Source organism: Microcaecilia unicolor, chromosome 9 (genome assembly GCF_901765095.1).
Source record: "Microcaecilia unicolor chromosome 9, aMicUni1.1, whole genome shotgun sequence".
Lineage (NCBI taxonomy): Eukaryota > Metazoa > Chordata > Amphibia > Gymnophiona > Siphonopidae > Microcaecilia > Microcaecilia unicolor.
Genome location: NC_044039.1, coordinates 64864760 through 64878270, shown reverse-complemented (window position 1 = coordinate 64878270; position 13511 = coordinate 64864760). Strand labels below are relative to the sequence as shown.

Below are 13511 nucleotides of genomic sequence, written 5' to 3'. Positions count from 1 at the left end.
AAAACGGCAGTAAAATCCAAGATGGCGGTTTCGCGCCAAAATCGCCCCGATCGCGGGCCCACCCCGGAGGAGTTGGAAAACACTCTTACCTCAAAGGATCTAGTGTACAACTACGATCCTGCTGAAAATCAGGTCAAAAACCTCTGTTCCAGCGTCTCTGCGTTTAAAAACGCGACGCAACTTTTTTTTTTTTTTTTAAGCTGTGAGGAAAGCAGAGGTATTGAAGACTCCGGAGGCTCAGATGAGTGGGAAAGGCAGGGAAAGGCCGAACCTATATGCCTGCATCCACTGTTGGTGGGTAAGGACAGGGAAAGCAAGGCAATATGTCCACATCCACAGAGGTATGGGTAAGGCAGGGAAAGGGCTAACCTATGTGCCTTTAAAGTGAGGCTGCTATAGCCTCCAACACCCCGGTTAACAACTGGCAAGCCAGGAACCACCTCCCGGCAGATTTTTCTGGAGCTCGAACAAGCTGCAGCCACCCTGCTAGGGGAGATAGAGAATACTGAAGAGGCAGTGGAGCTAGCTGGCCAAGAGGGCACTGTGAAAGTTTGAGTGCTCTCTATCTCCCCTGCTGGTTGATGGACATAACCCATACGTAATGGCTTCATCTGCTTGATGACAAGGAAATGAATGTTTAATAAAAAAGATTGAAACATAAAAACCAAAAATAAATAATCCCCCCCCCCCCCAAAAAAAAAAAAAATATATATATATATATAACAAAAGACTTTACCTAGGCAGTGCCTAAAATGCTTATTAGGTTGCATGTGTAGGGGTATCCAGCCCCGATGTAAACTACAAGTGAATAAAAAATAAATTAAAGCACAATGTATATGTACAACAAACCAGAATTGAGCGATTAAACCTACTTCCAATTTAAAGGGCCATCTACTACAGGTCTCCATAAAATAACCCAAATCTGGTAGGGCTGCTGTGATACAACTGAAAAGATTATCTAGTACAGACCTCTGCAATGAAGCAGCTATAAAAACATCACTGTTGTGTGTATAGAAAAAAATATTTTATCTCTGTTCTAATTTGACAGAACCTAATTGCACAGGTCTCAAGAAAAAACATATCTAATCCAGGCTGCTAAAAATACAATTGAAAGGATCATACAGTACAGATCTCCAATCAGGGCAGCAAAATACAAAAAAATAATAAATTAATAAATAAAAATCTTAAAATTGCTCGAACCCAACTCTACAGATAGCACTGTGAGCCCTCTAACACCCCCAGAGCATGCCAAGTCTGCCTGCTTCAACACTCCAGCAGACATCCTTGCAAACACCGGTAGTAATAACACCATGCCGCTGACAAACCGGGCAGCCCTTGAGCTTCTCAGACATGCTGGGACTGAACCGCTCGTCCTGAGAAAGGAGAGACAGTTGGTTTAAACTGGTAAGCACCAACAAGCCAGCAGAAAAAAAAAAAAAAAGAGGGAATCAGAGATGGTACATCCGCTCTATATTATTTTTTTTATTTATTTATTATTTATTCATTTCAACATTACTATGCAAGAAACATCTTGTTAGGGAAAAGCATCCATCAAATAAAATAATAATCAGGTTTAGAAACAACCAAATCAAAGAAATACTTCAAAGGTAATTTGATACTCAAGTCCATAATTTGGATCCAAGAATTCAGAAATCAGGGAGAAAACAAACAAAAAAAGGTAACATAGAAAATACAAATAATAGGATAATGCTATCTCTGGTAAGTGGAGTTAACTTAAATTTAACGCTTTTCCTTTTTCGCCGAGTTAACTAGTGCAGTTATATGAGCAGGCTCCGTAAATACATATTTTTTCCCCTCAAGCCTGACTATGCACTTGCAGGGGTATCTTAAAAAAAGGTACCCCCCCCCCCCCCAAGTGCAAAACCTCAGGCTTAAGGAGCAAGAATTGTTTCCTCCTTCGTCTAGTCTCCTTAGAGACATCAGGAAAAAACAATATTTTAAACCCTAAAAAAGGTTTATCCTTGTTACGAAAAAACAAACGGAATATCCAATCCTTGTCCGGTAATAGTGCAACCGTCGCCACTAAGGTGGCGGCAGTTGCATTTTCAGAGTCAGAGGCTTCCAAAAGACGAGAAATATCTATAGGTTGGTCATTAATTGATTTCTTGTCGTTCCCTTGGATGTAATATGCATAGGTAAATGGTGGCAAGTTCTGATCTGGTATATTCAAAATATCATGCAGATATCGTTTTAACATCTCAAGAGGAGCAATGTTTGGCACCCGGGGAAAGTTGACAAATCTCAGGTTATGATTTTTAGTATAATTGTCAAAGAGTTCCATTCTTTGCCTGAGATTTGTTGTCTGTTACCATAGTTAATTGTAAAGTTTCTAATTTCATAACTCTTTGCTCCATTTTATCCAATTTAACTTCTTCCTCTCTCTTTTGAGAAACAAGTTCCAAAGAGTTCACTCTCGGTACAATTGCATTGGTCTGTTTGATAAACATTTGCCCTAGGGTCGACATGAGATCCCATATTGCGTCTAAGGTTACTTCCTTTGGTTTAGCTGTAAGCTCTTTAGGAAGTTCATACCTTTGCAGAGGCTGTTCTTGGGCCGCACCATGACCCTCAGCTCCTCTCCCCTCACTCCGTGGCGTCACCTCGGGCAAGCTGCCCTCTGTTCCCTCCATTGTTGGTGAAAGAATCTCCAACTGACGCTTTTCTGGGCCCTCATCTCCCGCTTGGGGCGACCCTGTCGGTTCCATCAGGAAGGAGCTAGCGCCAATCAGTTGAGGTGGTGGACTGCGCATTGCGGGGCTTAAAGTTGTTTCCAAGCCGGGGGAAGCTGAATTCTCCCGAAAGCCAGCATTCGCTACCGGCAGCGTTCCGCTGGCTTGGTCAACTCTGAGTGGACGCACAAATCGATCAATCGGACCAGGTAACGGGGAGGATAGTGGGGAGGGTCTGGCCATTATCTTCCCTCTACGTTTAGGCATTGTTGAATCAGGATAAGTGCGACCTACTGCATCTTACCAGGACACGGCCATCTTGGCATCCGCTCTATATTATAAACGCCATCCCAGTTCAAAGGGGCCGCCATAAGGGCTCCTCAGCTTTATTTTTTTTGTCAGAAACATGGCTGTCTCCCCAAACACTTCAAAACACCCTCAGGACCTCAAGGGATTACAGGGGGTGAAGGAGTAGGGACTCCCACCTGAGTGTGGCACGTCCGAGGCAACAGAGACTCTGACAGAAAACAGGGGGACAGAGAAAAAAAAAAGCAGAATTCTATTTTTTTGTACATCTAGATTGTGTTTTATTTATTTATATCCTTTTGTAGTTCACGTCAGGGGCTGGACACCCCTACACGTGCAACCTGATAAGCATTTTAGGGAACTGCCTAGGTAAGTTTATTATATATATTTTTGAGGGATTCTTTATTTTAATTCTTCTTAATTTGAAGTTCTGACTTTTTTCAGTTTAATGTTATATATTTTCTTTAAACTTTTCAACTAGAACACGGCACAGAATGTGATTCTCATACCCCTATTTTCATTTTTATCCTTAGACTTATTGTCTGTCCATATACACTTGTAAATTTGCCCCTTTAGCAGGCACTAGATGCTGAAACATGTTGTGCATATGGACTATTATATAAAGTGTATTTGGCCTTATTTATGCCCCTAAGTTTTCTGACATTTTTGTGAAAGTAAAATTATTTTCCAGAACACTTTGCTCTCTCCATAAAAGTTTAATATAATATATCATGGAATACTCTCTTTCCTCAAGTACAGTTAGGTTTGAATACAAAGATACCTACAGCCACTCCGACTCTGGCAGTTTCATATAGGCATTGACGACACTTTGAGCAACATGCGAATTCTTGGCATCCTGTAGTTCTATCATTTTCTCAACATCAAGGCAGGTAAAGAATACCATAGCTCCATAGGTAACCACTTTTTCATCAAAATGATTTAGGCAGGTCCTTCAAAAAAATATAAAAACATAAAACAGCACAATTATACTGCAAACTTATATGTATCTCATAATGAAACTAATTTACACATTCAACAGCAACTATTCAACAGCAACTAGTGAATAGATTTATTGTACCAAGGAACCACCACAAAAGTGGAGGAACACTCAATCCCTACGAGAGTCAATCGAGCGAAAAAGGAGTAAGGTAGGCTGGCTCTTTCCAAACCACAAGTGAGACACTTGTACAATTATAAGTCTTTATTGAGAACACCAAGCAACTCGACACAGCTGCCAGGTTTCGGCACAAAAGCGTCTGACTCGGGAGTCTTGTGATGTAATAAAAGATGTTTCCAAGGTCTAATACAAAAAGACAGCAAAGGCTGCCGTTTTCAAGATCTAGCACAAAAGAAAGCAAATATCATAGTCTAAGAGTCAAAAAAAATATACTTCCAACGGACCTTATGATTTATAAAGAGCCAGCCTACCCTACTCTTTTTTTCGCTAGATTTATTGTCCTACATGTGCTTTTTCTTTTTTTAAATTCTACAGAATAGTCTCAGGCAAAAATCAGACTGAACAGTCCAATACTATCTGTATAATATGGGGCCAGGTTTGGATCAAAGAGAAGGTAAGCTTTAAAATTATAAAGATAGCAGTAATATTCAGCCTCTATCCAGTCACTTTACACCTGTTAAGCACCAGCTGAATACTAATCTCAAAGACTTTGAAAGAGATAGATAATTCCAATTTAATTTTGGCTTTTTAGCTTGCGTAACCTGCATGGAGATCAAGGCAGATTACAACAGCTAAAATAAAATGCACTCAGTACACAAATAAAAAAGCAACAGCACAAAAAAGTTAATTACAACAGAACAAACAAACCTATAATTGACAACAGATATCTCAAATAGATAAGTTTTCAACTCATGGGGCTCATTTTCAAAGCACTTAGATTTACAAAGTTCCATAGGTTACTATGTAATTTTGTGTGTCTAAGCACTTTGAAAATACACCTCCATGTTTACAAGGTCATCTAAATTTTGAGAGTAACTTCCTCCAACTAAAGTGGAATATCAGATCATCTCGACTTAACTTGCTTTTAAAAATGTCCCACACGTCTGACTCACCCAGTGTTATACAAAACAAAAACAAAAGTTGTCAGAAAATCTAATTTTAAAAAGCCAAAAATATGCTTTTATATATTTCATTCTCTATTTCCTCAATATATTTTAATATGGGGTTCATAACTCTACAATCAATGTGTCCCAACCACTATAACAGATATCCAGCCCTTATACCAAGAATTGCCATCTTATGATCTTTACTATTAAAAGTCCATTTTTTAAATGTTAAACTGTGAAGATAATAATAAACTTTCTTGGGGAGAGGAAGTACTGAATACCTGGTGGTGAGTTAATGACGACTGGATAAGGAGGTGCAGCCTGTTCTCGACACTGGTGCAGAACAGCTATTGGCCCTTCAATTTCATCAGTGGGGGCCAAAGTAGTTTCATAAAAATGGACCCTAGAATAGTATGTGAGGCCCTTCTGGAGTTCTTTTGGACCTTGAGTAGCGAGGAAGAAGCTCTGGAGAACTCTGAAATTCCTTTCTGCTGTATTTGATCATCCATATCTGGTTCTATTTTTTTTTTTTTTAATTGATGGGGAAACACAAACACTCCTATTTCCGAAACTCTGTCAGCAAGTCTCTCCAGTACCTAATTAAGTTCAGGGGACAGGCTCCCCGCCAGAGAGAGACACGCCTGTCGGAGCTAAAACCCTGGAGGACGAAGCCAAGCCAGGCAGCAGACGGCGCCCCGGAGAAGTCAGGCGGAGCAGCGGACGGCTCCCGGCCTGACCAACTGTCTATTATCATTACAGCTATGAGCTTTGGTTCAAGGCCTGACTTTGGTTCAGGATCTAAAATGAGGGGAAAAAAAACCTTACAGGCCCATGACTCTAACCTGAACTTCAGTGTGACTGCAGAACTCATGATCTGTGTGCAGCAGAATGAGGAATGGGCATAAGTGGAAAAACAGAGTAAATTCATTTTGCAACATGGTAGTCACAAATGTTTTAGTGAAAAACAGAACAAGATAACTCCTCAGGAAGATGACTTAGAGGCATATTTTCAAAGCACTTAGCCTTCCAAAGTTCCATAGTTGCGAGCTGAAGTAACTGCCACCAAGAAAATGACCTTCCAGGTAAAGTACTTCAGATGGCATGAATTCAGTAGCTCGAAAGGAGGTTTCATCAGCTGGGTGAGAATGACATTGAGATCCCATGACACTGTAGGAGGTTTGATGGGGGGCTTTGACAAAAGCAAACCTCTCATGAAGTGAACAACTAAAGGCTGTCCTGAGATCGGTTTACCTTCCACACAGTAATGGTATGCACTAATGGCACTAAGATGAACCCTTACAGAGTTGGTCTTAAGACCAGACTCAGACAAGTGCAGAAGGTATTCAAGCAGGGTCTGTGTAGGACAAGAGCGAGGATCTAGGGCCTTGCTGTCACACCAGACGGCAAACCTCCGCCATAGAAAGAAGTAACTCTTTTTAGTGGATCTTTCCTGGAAGCAAGCAAGACCCGGGAGACACCCTCGGAGAGACCCAAGGAGGCAAAATCTACGCTCTCAACATCCAGGCCTTGAGAGCCAGAGACCGGAGGCTGGGATGCAGAGGCGCCCCCTCGTTCTGTGTAATGAGGGGCGGAAAACACTCCAATCTCCACGGTTCTTCAGAGGACAACTCCAGAAGAAGAGGGAACCAGATCTAACGCGGCCAGAAAGGAGCGATCAGAATCATCGTGCCTCGATCTTGCCTGAGTTTCAGCAAAGTCTTCCCCACCAAAGGTATGGGAGGATAAGCATACAGGAGGCCTTCCACCCAATCCAGGAGAAAGGCATCCGACGCTAATCTGCCATGGGCCTGAAGTCTGGAACAGAACTGAGGGACCTTGTGGTTGGCTCGGGTAGCAAAGAGATCCACCAAGGGGGTGCCCCACACTTGGAAGATCTCGTGTACCACTTTGGAATTGAGTGATTACTTGTGAGGTTGCATTATCCTGCTCAATCTGTCGGCCAGACTGTTTACGCCTGCCAGATATGTGGCCTGAAGACACATGCCGTATCGGCGAGCCCAAAGCCACATTCTGACGGCCTCCTGACACAGAAGGCGAGATCCGGTGCCCCCCTGCTTGCTGATGTAATACATGGCAACCTGGTTGTCTGTCTGAATTTGAATAATTTGGTGGGACAGCTGATCCTTGAAAGCCCTTAGAGCGTTCCAGACCGCTTGTAACTCCAGGAGATTGATCTGTAGACCTTGTTCCTGGAGGGACCAACTCCCTTGGGTGTGAAGCCCATCGACATGAGCTCCCCATCCCAGGAGAGATGCATCCGTCGTCAGCACTTTTTGCGGCTGAGGAATTTGGAAGGGACATCCTAGAGTCAAATTGGACCGAATTGTCCACCACTGCAGGGATTGAAGAAAACTGGTGGACAGCTGGGACTACATCCTCTAGATCCCCCGCAGCTTGGTACCACTGGGAAACTAGGGTCCATTGAGATGATCTCATGTGAAGACAGGCCATGGGAGTCACATGAACTGTGGAGGCCATGTGGCCGAGCAATCTCAACATCTGCCGAGATGTGATCTGCTGAGACGCTTACACCCAGGAAACGAGGGACAGAGGATTGTCGGCCCTCGCTTCCGGAAGGTAGGCACGAGCTGTCTGAGAATCCAGCAGAGCTCCTATGAATTCGAGTTTTTCAACTGGAAGAAGGTGGGACTTTGGATAATTTATCACAAACCCTAGTAGCTCCAGGAGTCGATAAGTCATCTGCATGGACTGTAGAGCTCCTGCCTCGAAGGTGTTCTTCACCAGCCAATCGTCGAGGTAAGGGAATATGTGCACTCCCAGTCTGCGTAGAGACGCCGCTACGACAGCCAGGCATTTTGTGAACACCCTGGGCATGGAGGCGAGACCAAAGGGTAGCACACAATACTGAAAGTGCCGTGTTCCCAGACGGAATCGAAGATACTGTCTGTGAGCTGGCAGTATCGGGATATGAGTGCAAGCATCCTTTAAGTCCAGAGAGCATAGCCAATCGTTTTCCTGAATCATGGGGAGAAGGTTGCCCAGAAAAAGCATCCTGAACTTTTCTCGGACCAGATATTTGTTCAGGGCCCTTAGGTCTAGGATGGGACGCATCCCCCTTGTTTTCTTTTCCACAAGGAAGTACCTGGAATAGAATCCCAGCCCTTCTTGCCCCGGTGGCACAGGCTCGACTGCATTGGAGCTGAGAAGGGCGGAGAGTTCCTCTGCAAGTACCTGCTTGTGCTGGAAGCTGAAGGACTGAGCTCCAGGTGGGCAATTTGGAGGCTTTGTGACCAAATTGAGGGAGTATCCTAGCCGGACTATTTGAAGAACCCACTGGTCGGAGGTTATGAGAGGCCAACCTTTGGTGAAAAAATTTTAACCTCCCCCCGACCGGTAGATCGTCCGGCTATGCTCTGCTGGAACCAGTCAAAAGCCCGTCCCTTGCTTCTGCTGGGAAGCTGCAGGGGCCTGTGGAGGTGCACGCTATTGACGAGAACGAGCGCGCTGGGGTTTGGTCTGGGCAGCAGGCTGGCGAGAGGGAGGATTGTACCTACGCTTATTAGAAGAATAGGTAACAGTCCGCCTTCCCCCATAAAAACGACTACCAGTTGAAGTAGATGCTGAAGGCGTCCGGCGGGAGAATTGTCGAAAGCGGTGTCCCGCTGCTGGAGCTGTTCTACCACCTGCTCGACCTTTTCTCCAAAAATATTATCCCCCCGGCAAGGAGAATCCGCTATCCGCTGTTGGAGCCTATTCTCCAGGCCTGAGGCGCGCAGCCATGAGAGTCTGCGCATCACCACACCTTGAGCAGCGGCCCTGGACGCGACATCAAAAGTATCGTAAACACCCCTGGCTAGGAATTTACGACACGCCTTCAGCTGCCTGACCACCTGCTGAAAAGGCTTGGCTTGCTCAGAGGGGAGCTTGTCCACCAAGTCCGCCAACTGCCGCACATTGTTCTGCATATGAATGCTCGTGTAGAGCTGGTAGGACTGAATTTTGGAAATCAGCATTGAAGAATGGTAGGCCTTCCTCCCAAAAGAATCCAAGGTTCTAGAGTCTTTGCCTGGGGGCGCCAAAGCATACTCTCTAGAACTCTTGGCCTTCATAAGAGCCAGATCCACCACACCAGAGTCGTGAGGCAACTGAGTCCGCATCAACCCCGGGTCCCCCATGCATCTGATACTGGGATTCGATCTTCTTGGGAATGTGGGGATTAGTTAGCGGTTTCGCCCAGTTCGCCAGCAATGTCTTCTTAACGACATGATGCATGGGTACTGTGGACGATTCCTTAGGTGGCAAAGGATAGTCCAAAAGCTCAAACATTTCAGCCCTTGGCTCATCCTCCGTAACCAGAGGGAAGGGAATGGCCGTAGATAATTCCTGGAGAAAGGCCGCGAAAGATAGACTCTCGGGAGGAGAAAGCTGTCTTTCAGGGGAGGGAGTGGGATCAGAAGGAAGACCGTCAGACTCCTCATCTGAGAAATATCTGATGTCTTCCTCTGCCTCCCACGAGGCCTCACCATCAGTGTCGGACATCAGTTCATGAACTTCTGTCCGAAGCCGTGCCCGCCTCGACTCCGTAGGAAGATGACCACGGTGGGAGCGTTGAGAGGAAGACTCCTTTATCAGCGGTGATGGAGCTCCCTCCATCGATGTCGTCGGGGAGTCCGCCTGGGTATGAGTACCGGTATGGGAGACCTCACCACAGACGAGGGCCCAGCCATCGCCTCAGTCGTCAGTACCGGAGGCGCAAGCACCCCCGGCACCGGAGAAGGGCACAACAGCTCTTCCAGGATCCCTGGAAGGATGGCCCTGAGGCTCTCGTTCAGAGCAGCTGTCGAGAGAGGCAAGGAGTCCGGTACCGGCAACGAGCTGCGAATCTGTCCAGGACACGAAGGCGGTACCGGGCTGTCCAAAGGGGAGCGCATTCACGCCTCCTGAATGGAGGGTGAGCGGTCCTCCCGATGTTGACGCTTGGGAGCCGGTGCCATCGGCGACCCAGAGCTCTCAGTACCATGTCTGGAAGGCGACCGAAGACGATGCTTTTTTGCCTCCGCACGAAGCACGTCACCGGTACCTCCCGGTACCGAAGAGGAGGACGTCGAATCCAAACGTCTCCTGTGGGCCGGGTCCGAAAGAGGTCAATCTGGGGGGAGGGGGGGGGGTTGTACCGCAGGAGCCCTCGAGGCAGGCGGAGACCTACTCGAGGGCTCACCGCCACCAGCAGGGGAATGGACAGCCCTCACCTGCACTCCGTAAGACGAAGCACCCTCCAACAACATTGATACCACCAATGACCTTGGTATCATAGATGCTGGATCACCGGCAGAAGAGCTGGGTACCGCAGACGTCGACACACCAGACGATAACCTCAGTACCGAAGACGTCGAAGCACCGGACGAGGCCCCGAACAAAAGGTTCCACTGGGCCAATCTCGCCACGTAATTCCGCTTCTTCAAGAGAAGACAGAGAGTACAGGCCTGGGAGCGATGCCCGGCCCCCAGACACTGAAGGCACGAAACGTGCCTGTCAGTGAGGGAGATAGTCCGGCTGCACTGGGTGCACTTTTTGAAGCCGCTGGCAGGCTTCGAGGACATGGGCGGAAAAATCACGCCGGCGAAGTCAAAATTCGTGATGGCTGATGGCACCAAAAAAGTTAGAAAAAACATGTATGGGCGGCAAAAAAGGCCAAGGCCGACAACAAAAGGAAATTTACGGGAAAAAAACTCTAAGTAAGGGAAGTTTTTTTTAAAAGAGACACACGCGGAAAAGACAAAAACCGGACACTTCCGAACGGAAGAACGCAGCGAAAAGACGCGAGGGGTCTCCTTGGGGCGCAGCCTGGCCAAAAAAAGCCATCCTGAGCCACGGAAAAAAGAACACTGAGGAGCACGCTCGCGTTCGGGCGGGAAGACAGCCGCGCATGCGCACTCGAGGGCTAGCAAACCTAATGCTAGTGAAGATCTCCGATCGGAGGGGGCTGCCGTGGACGTCACCCATTCTTGAGAACCAGCAGCCTGCTTGTCCTCGGAGAATGTTGTTTACGTCTGCCAGATACATGGCTTGGAGAAACATGTCGTGACGGCGAGCCCAATGCCACATCTGGATGGCTTCCCGACACAGGGGGCGAGATCCGATGCCCCCCCCCCCCGCTTGTTGACATAGTACATGGCAACCTGGTTGTCTGTCTGAATTTGGAAAATTTGATTGGACAGCCGATCTCTGAAAGCCTTTAGAGCGTTCCAGATCGCTCACAACTCCAGGAGATTGATCTGAAGACCTGATTCCTGAAGGGACCAAGCTCCCTGAGTGTGGAGCCCATCTACATTAGCACCGCACCCTAGGAGAGATGCATCCGTAGTGAGCACTTTTTGTGGCTGAGGAATTTGGAAGGGACGCCCCAAGGTCAAATTGGAGCGAATTGTCCACCATAGCAGGGAATTGTGAAAAACGGTGGACAACTGGACTGCATCCTCTAGATCCCTAGCAGCTTGATATCACTGGGAAGTCAGGGTCGATTGAGCTGATCTCATGTGAAGACGGGCCATGGGAGTCACATGAACTGTGGAGGCCATATGGCCTAGAAGTCTCAACATCTGCCGAGCTGTGACCTGCTGAGACGCTCTAGCCAAGGAAACCAGGACAGAAGGTTGTCCGCCCTTGCATCGTGAAGATAAGCCCGAACCGTCAGAGTCCAGCAGAGCTCCTATGAATTCTAGTTGTTGAACTGGAAAAAGGTGGGACTTTGGATAATTTATAACAAGCCCGTGTAGCTCCAGGAGCTTGAGAGTCATCTGCATGGACTGTAGAGCTCCGGTCTCCGAGGTGTTCTTCACCAGTCAATCGTCGAGATAAGGGAACACATGCACTCCCAGCCTGCTTAGCAATGCTGCAAAGAACAGCAGGCATTTTGTGAATACCCAGGGCGCAGAGGCGAGCCCAAAGGGCAGCACACAATACAGGAAGTGCTGTGTTCCCAAACGGAATCGAAGATACTGCCTGTGAGCTGGAAGTATTGCGATGTATGTATAAGCATCCTTCAAGTCCAGGGAGAATAGCCAATCGTTTTTCTGAATCATGGGAAGTAGGGTGCCCAGGGAAACCATCCTGAACTTTTCTCGAATCAGATATTTGCTCAGGGCCCTTAGGTCTAGGATGGGAAGCATCCCCCCTGTTTTCTTTTGCACAAGGAAGTACCTGGAATAGAATCCCAGCCCTTCTTGCCCCGCTGGTACGGGCTCGACCGCATTGGCGCTGAGAAGAGCGGCGAGTTCCTCTGGAAGTACCTGCCTGTGCTGGAAGATGAAGGACTGAGCTCCTGGTGGGCAATTTGGTGGTTTGGATATCAAATTGAGGGCGTATCCCCGCTGAATTATTTGAAGAACCCATCGGTCGGAGGTTACAAGAGGCCACCTTTGGTGAAAAAATTTTAACCTCCCCCTGACCGGTAGATCGTCCGGCACGGACATTTTTATTGTGGCTATGCTCGCCTGGAGCCAGTCAAAAGCCCGTCCCTTGCTTTTGCTGGGGAGCTGCAGGGGCCTGTCGAGGCGCACGCTGTTGATGTGAACGAGCGCGCTGGGGCTGAGCCTGAGCAGGCTGGCGGGAAGGTGGATTGTACCTACGCTTATTGTAAGCATAGGGAGCATTCCTCCTTCCCCAGTAAAACATCTACCTGAGGACGTAGATGCTGAAGGCGCCCGGTGGGAGAGTTTGTTGAATGCGGTTTCCCGCTCGTGGAGCTGCTCTACCACCTTTTCGACTTTCTCGCCGAAAATATTATCCCCCCGGCAAGGAACATCCACAAGCCGCTGCTGGACCCGATTGTCGAGGTCAGACGTACGCAGCCATGAGAGTCTGCGCATCACTATACCCTGAGCAGCAGCTCTGGACGCCACATCAAAAGAGTCATAAGTACCCCTGGACAGGAATTTACAACATGCCTTCAGTTGCCTGACCACCTCCTGAAAAGGTCTGGCCTGCTCCAAAGGGAGCTGATCGACCAAGTCCACCAGTTGCTTTACATTACTCCGCAAGTGAATGCTCGTGTAGAGCTGGTAAGACTGAATTTTGGAGATGAGCATAACTGACTGCTAGGCCTTCCTCCCAAAAGAGTCCAAAGTCCGAGCTTCCCGCCCCGGGGGCGCCGAGGCGAAATCTCTCGTACTCTTGGCTCTCTTGAGAGCGGAATCCACAACCTCCAAGTCATGAACTGGGCCCTCATCAACTTCGGGTCCCCGTGAATCCGATACTGGGACTCAACCTTCTTAGGAATGTTAGGGTTAGATAATGGTTTCATCCAGTTCCTTATTTGAGGACATTATGTAGAGGAACAGTGGATGATTCCTTAGGTGGCAAAGGATAGTCCAGGACCTCAAACATCTCGGCCTTAGACTCATCCTCAGTTACCACCGGGAAGGGAATGGCCGTAGACATTTCCCGGACAAAGGACAGGAAAGACAAACT

General features: G+C 47.4%; 1 protein-coding gene across 2 annotated transcripts in view; it reads right to left on the bottom strand.

The window, feature by feature from the left end:
* ATXN10 (ataxin 10) overlaps positions 1-13511 on the bottom strand; it is a 699884-nt gene that overhangs the window by 354763 nt on the left and 331610 nt on the right. For both annotated transcript variants that reach the window (XM_030213944.1, XM_030213945.1), the window contains exon 5: positions 3782-3946. In XM_030213944.1, the coding sequence (XP_030069804.1) occupies positions 3782-3946 (165 nt within the window). The remainder of the gene's footprint in view (positions 1-3781; positions 3947-13511) is intronic.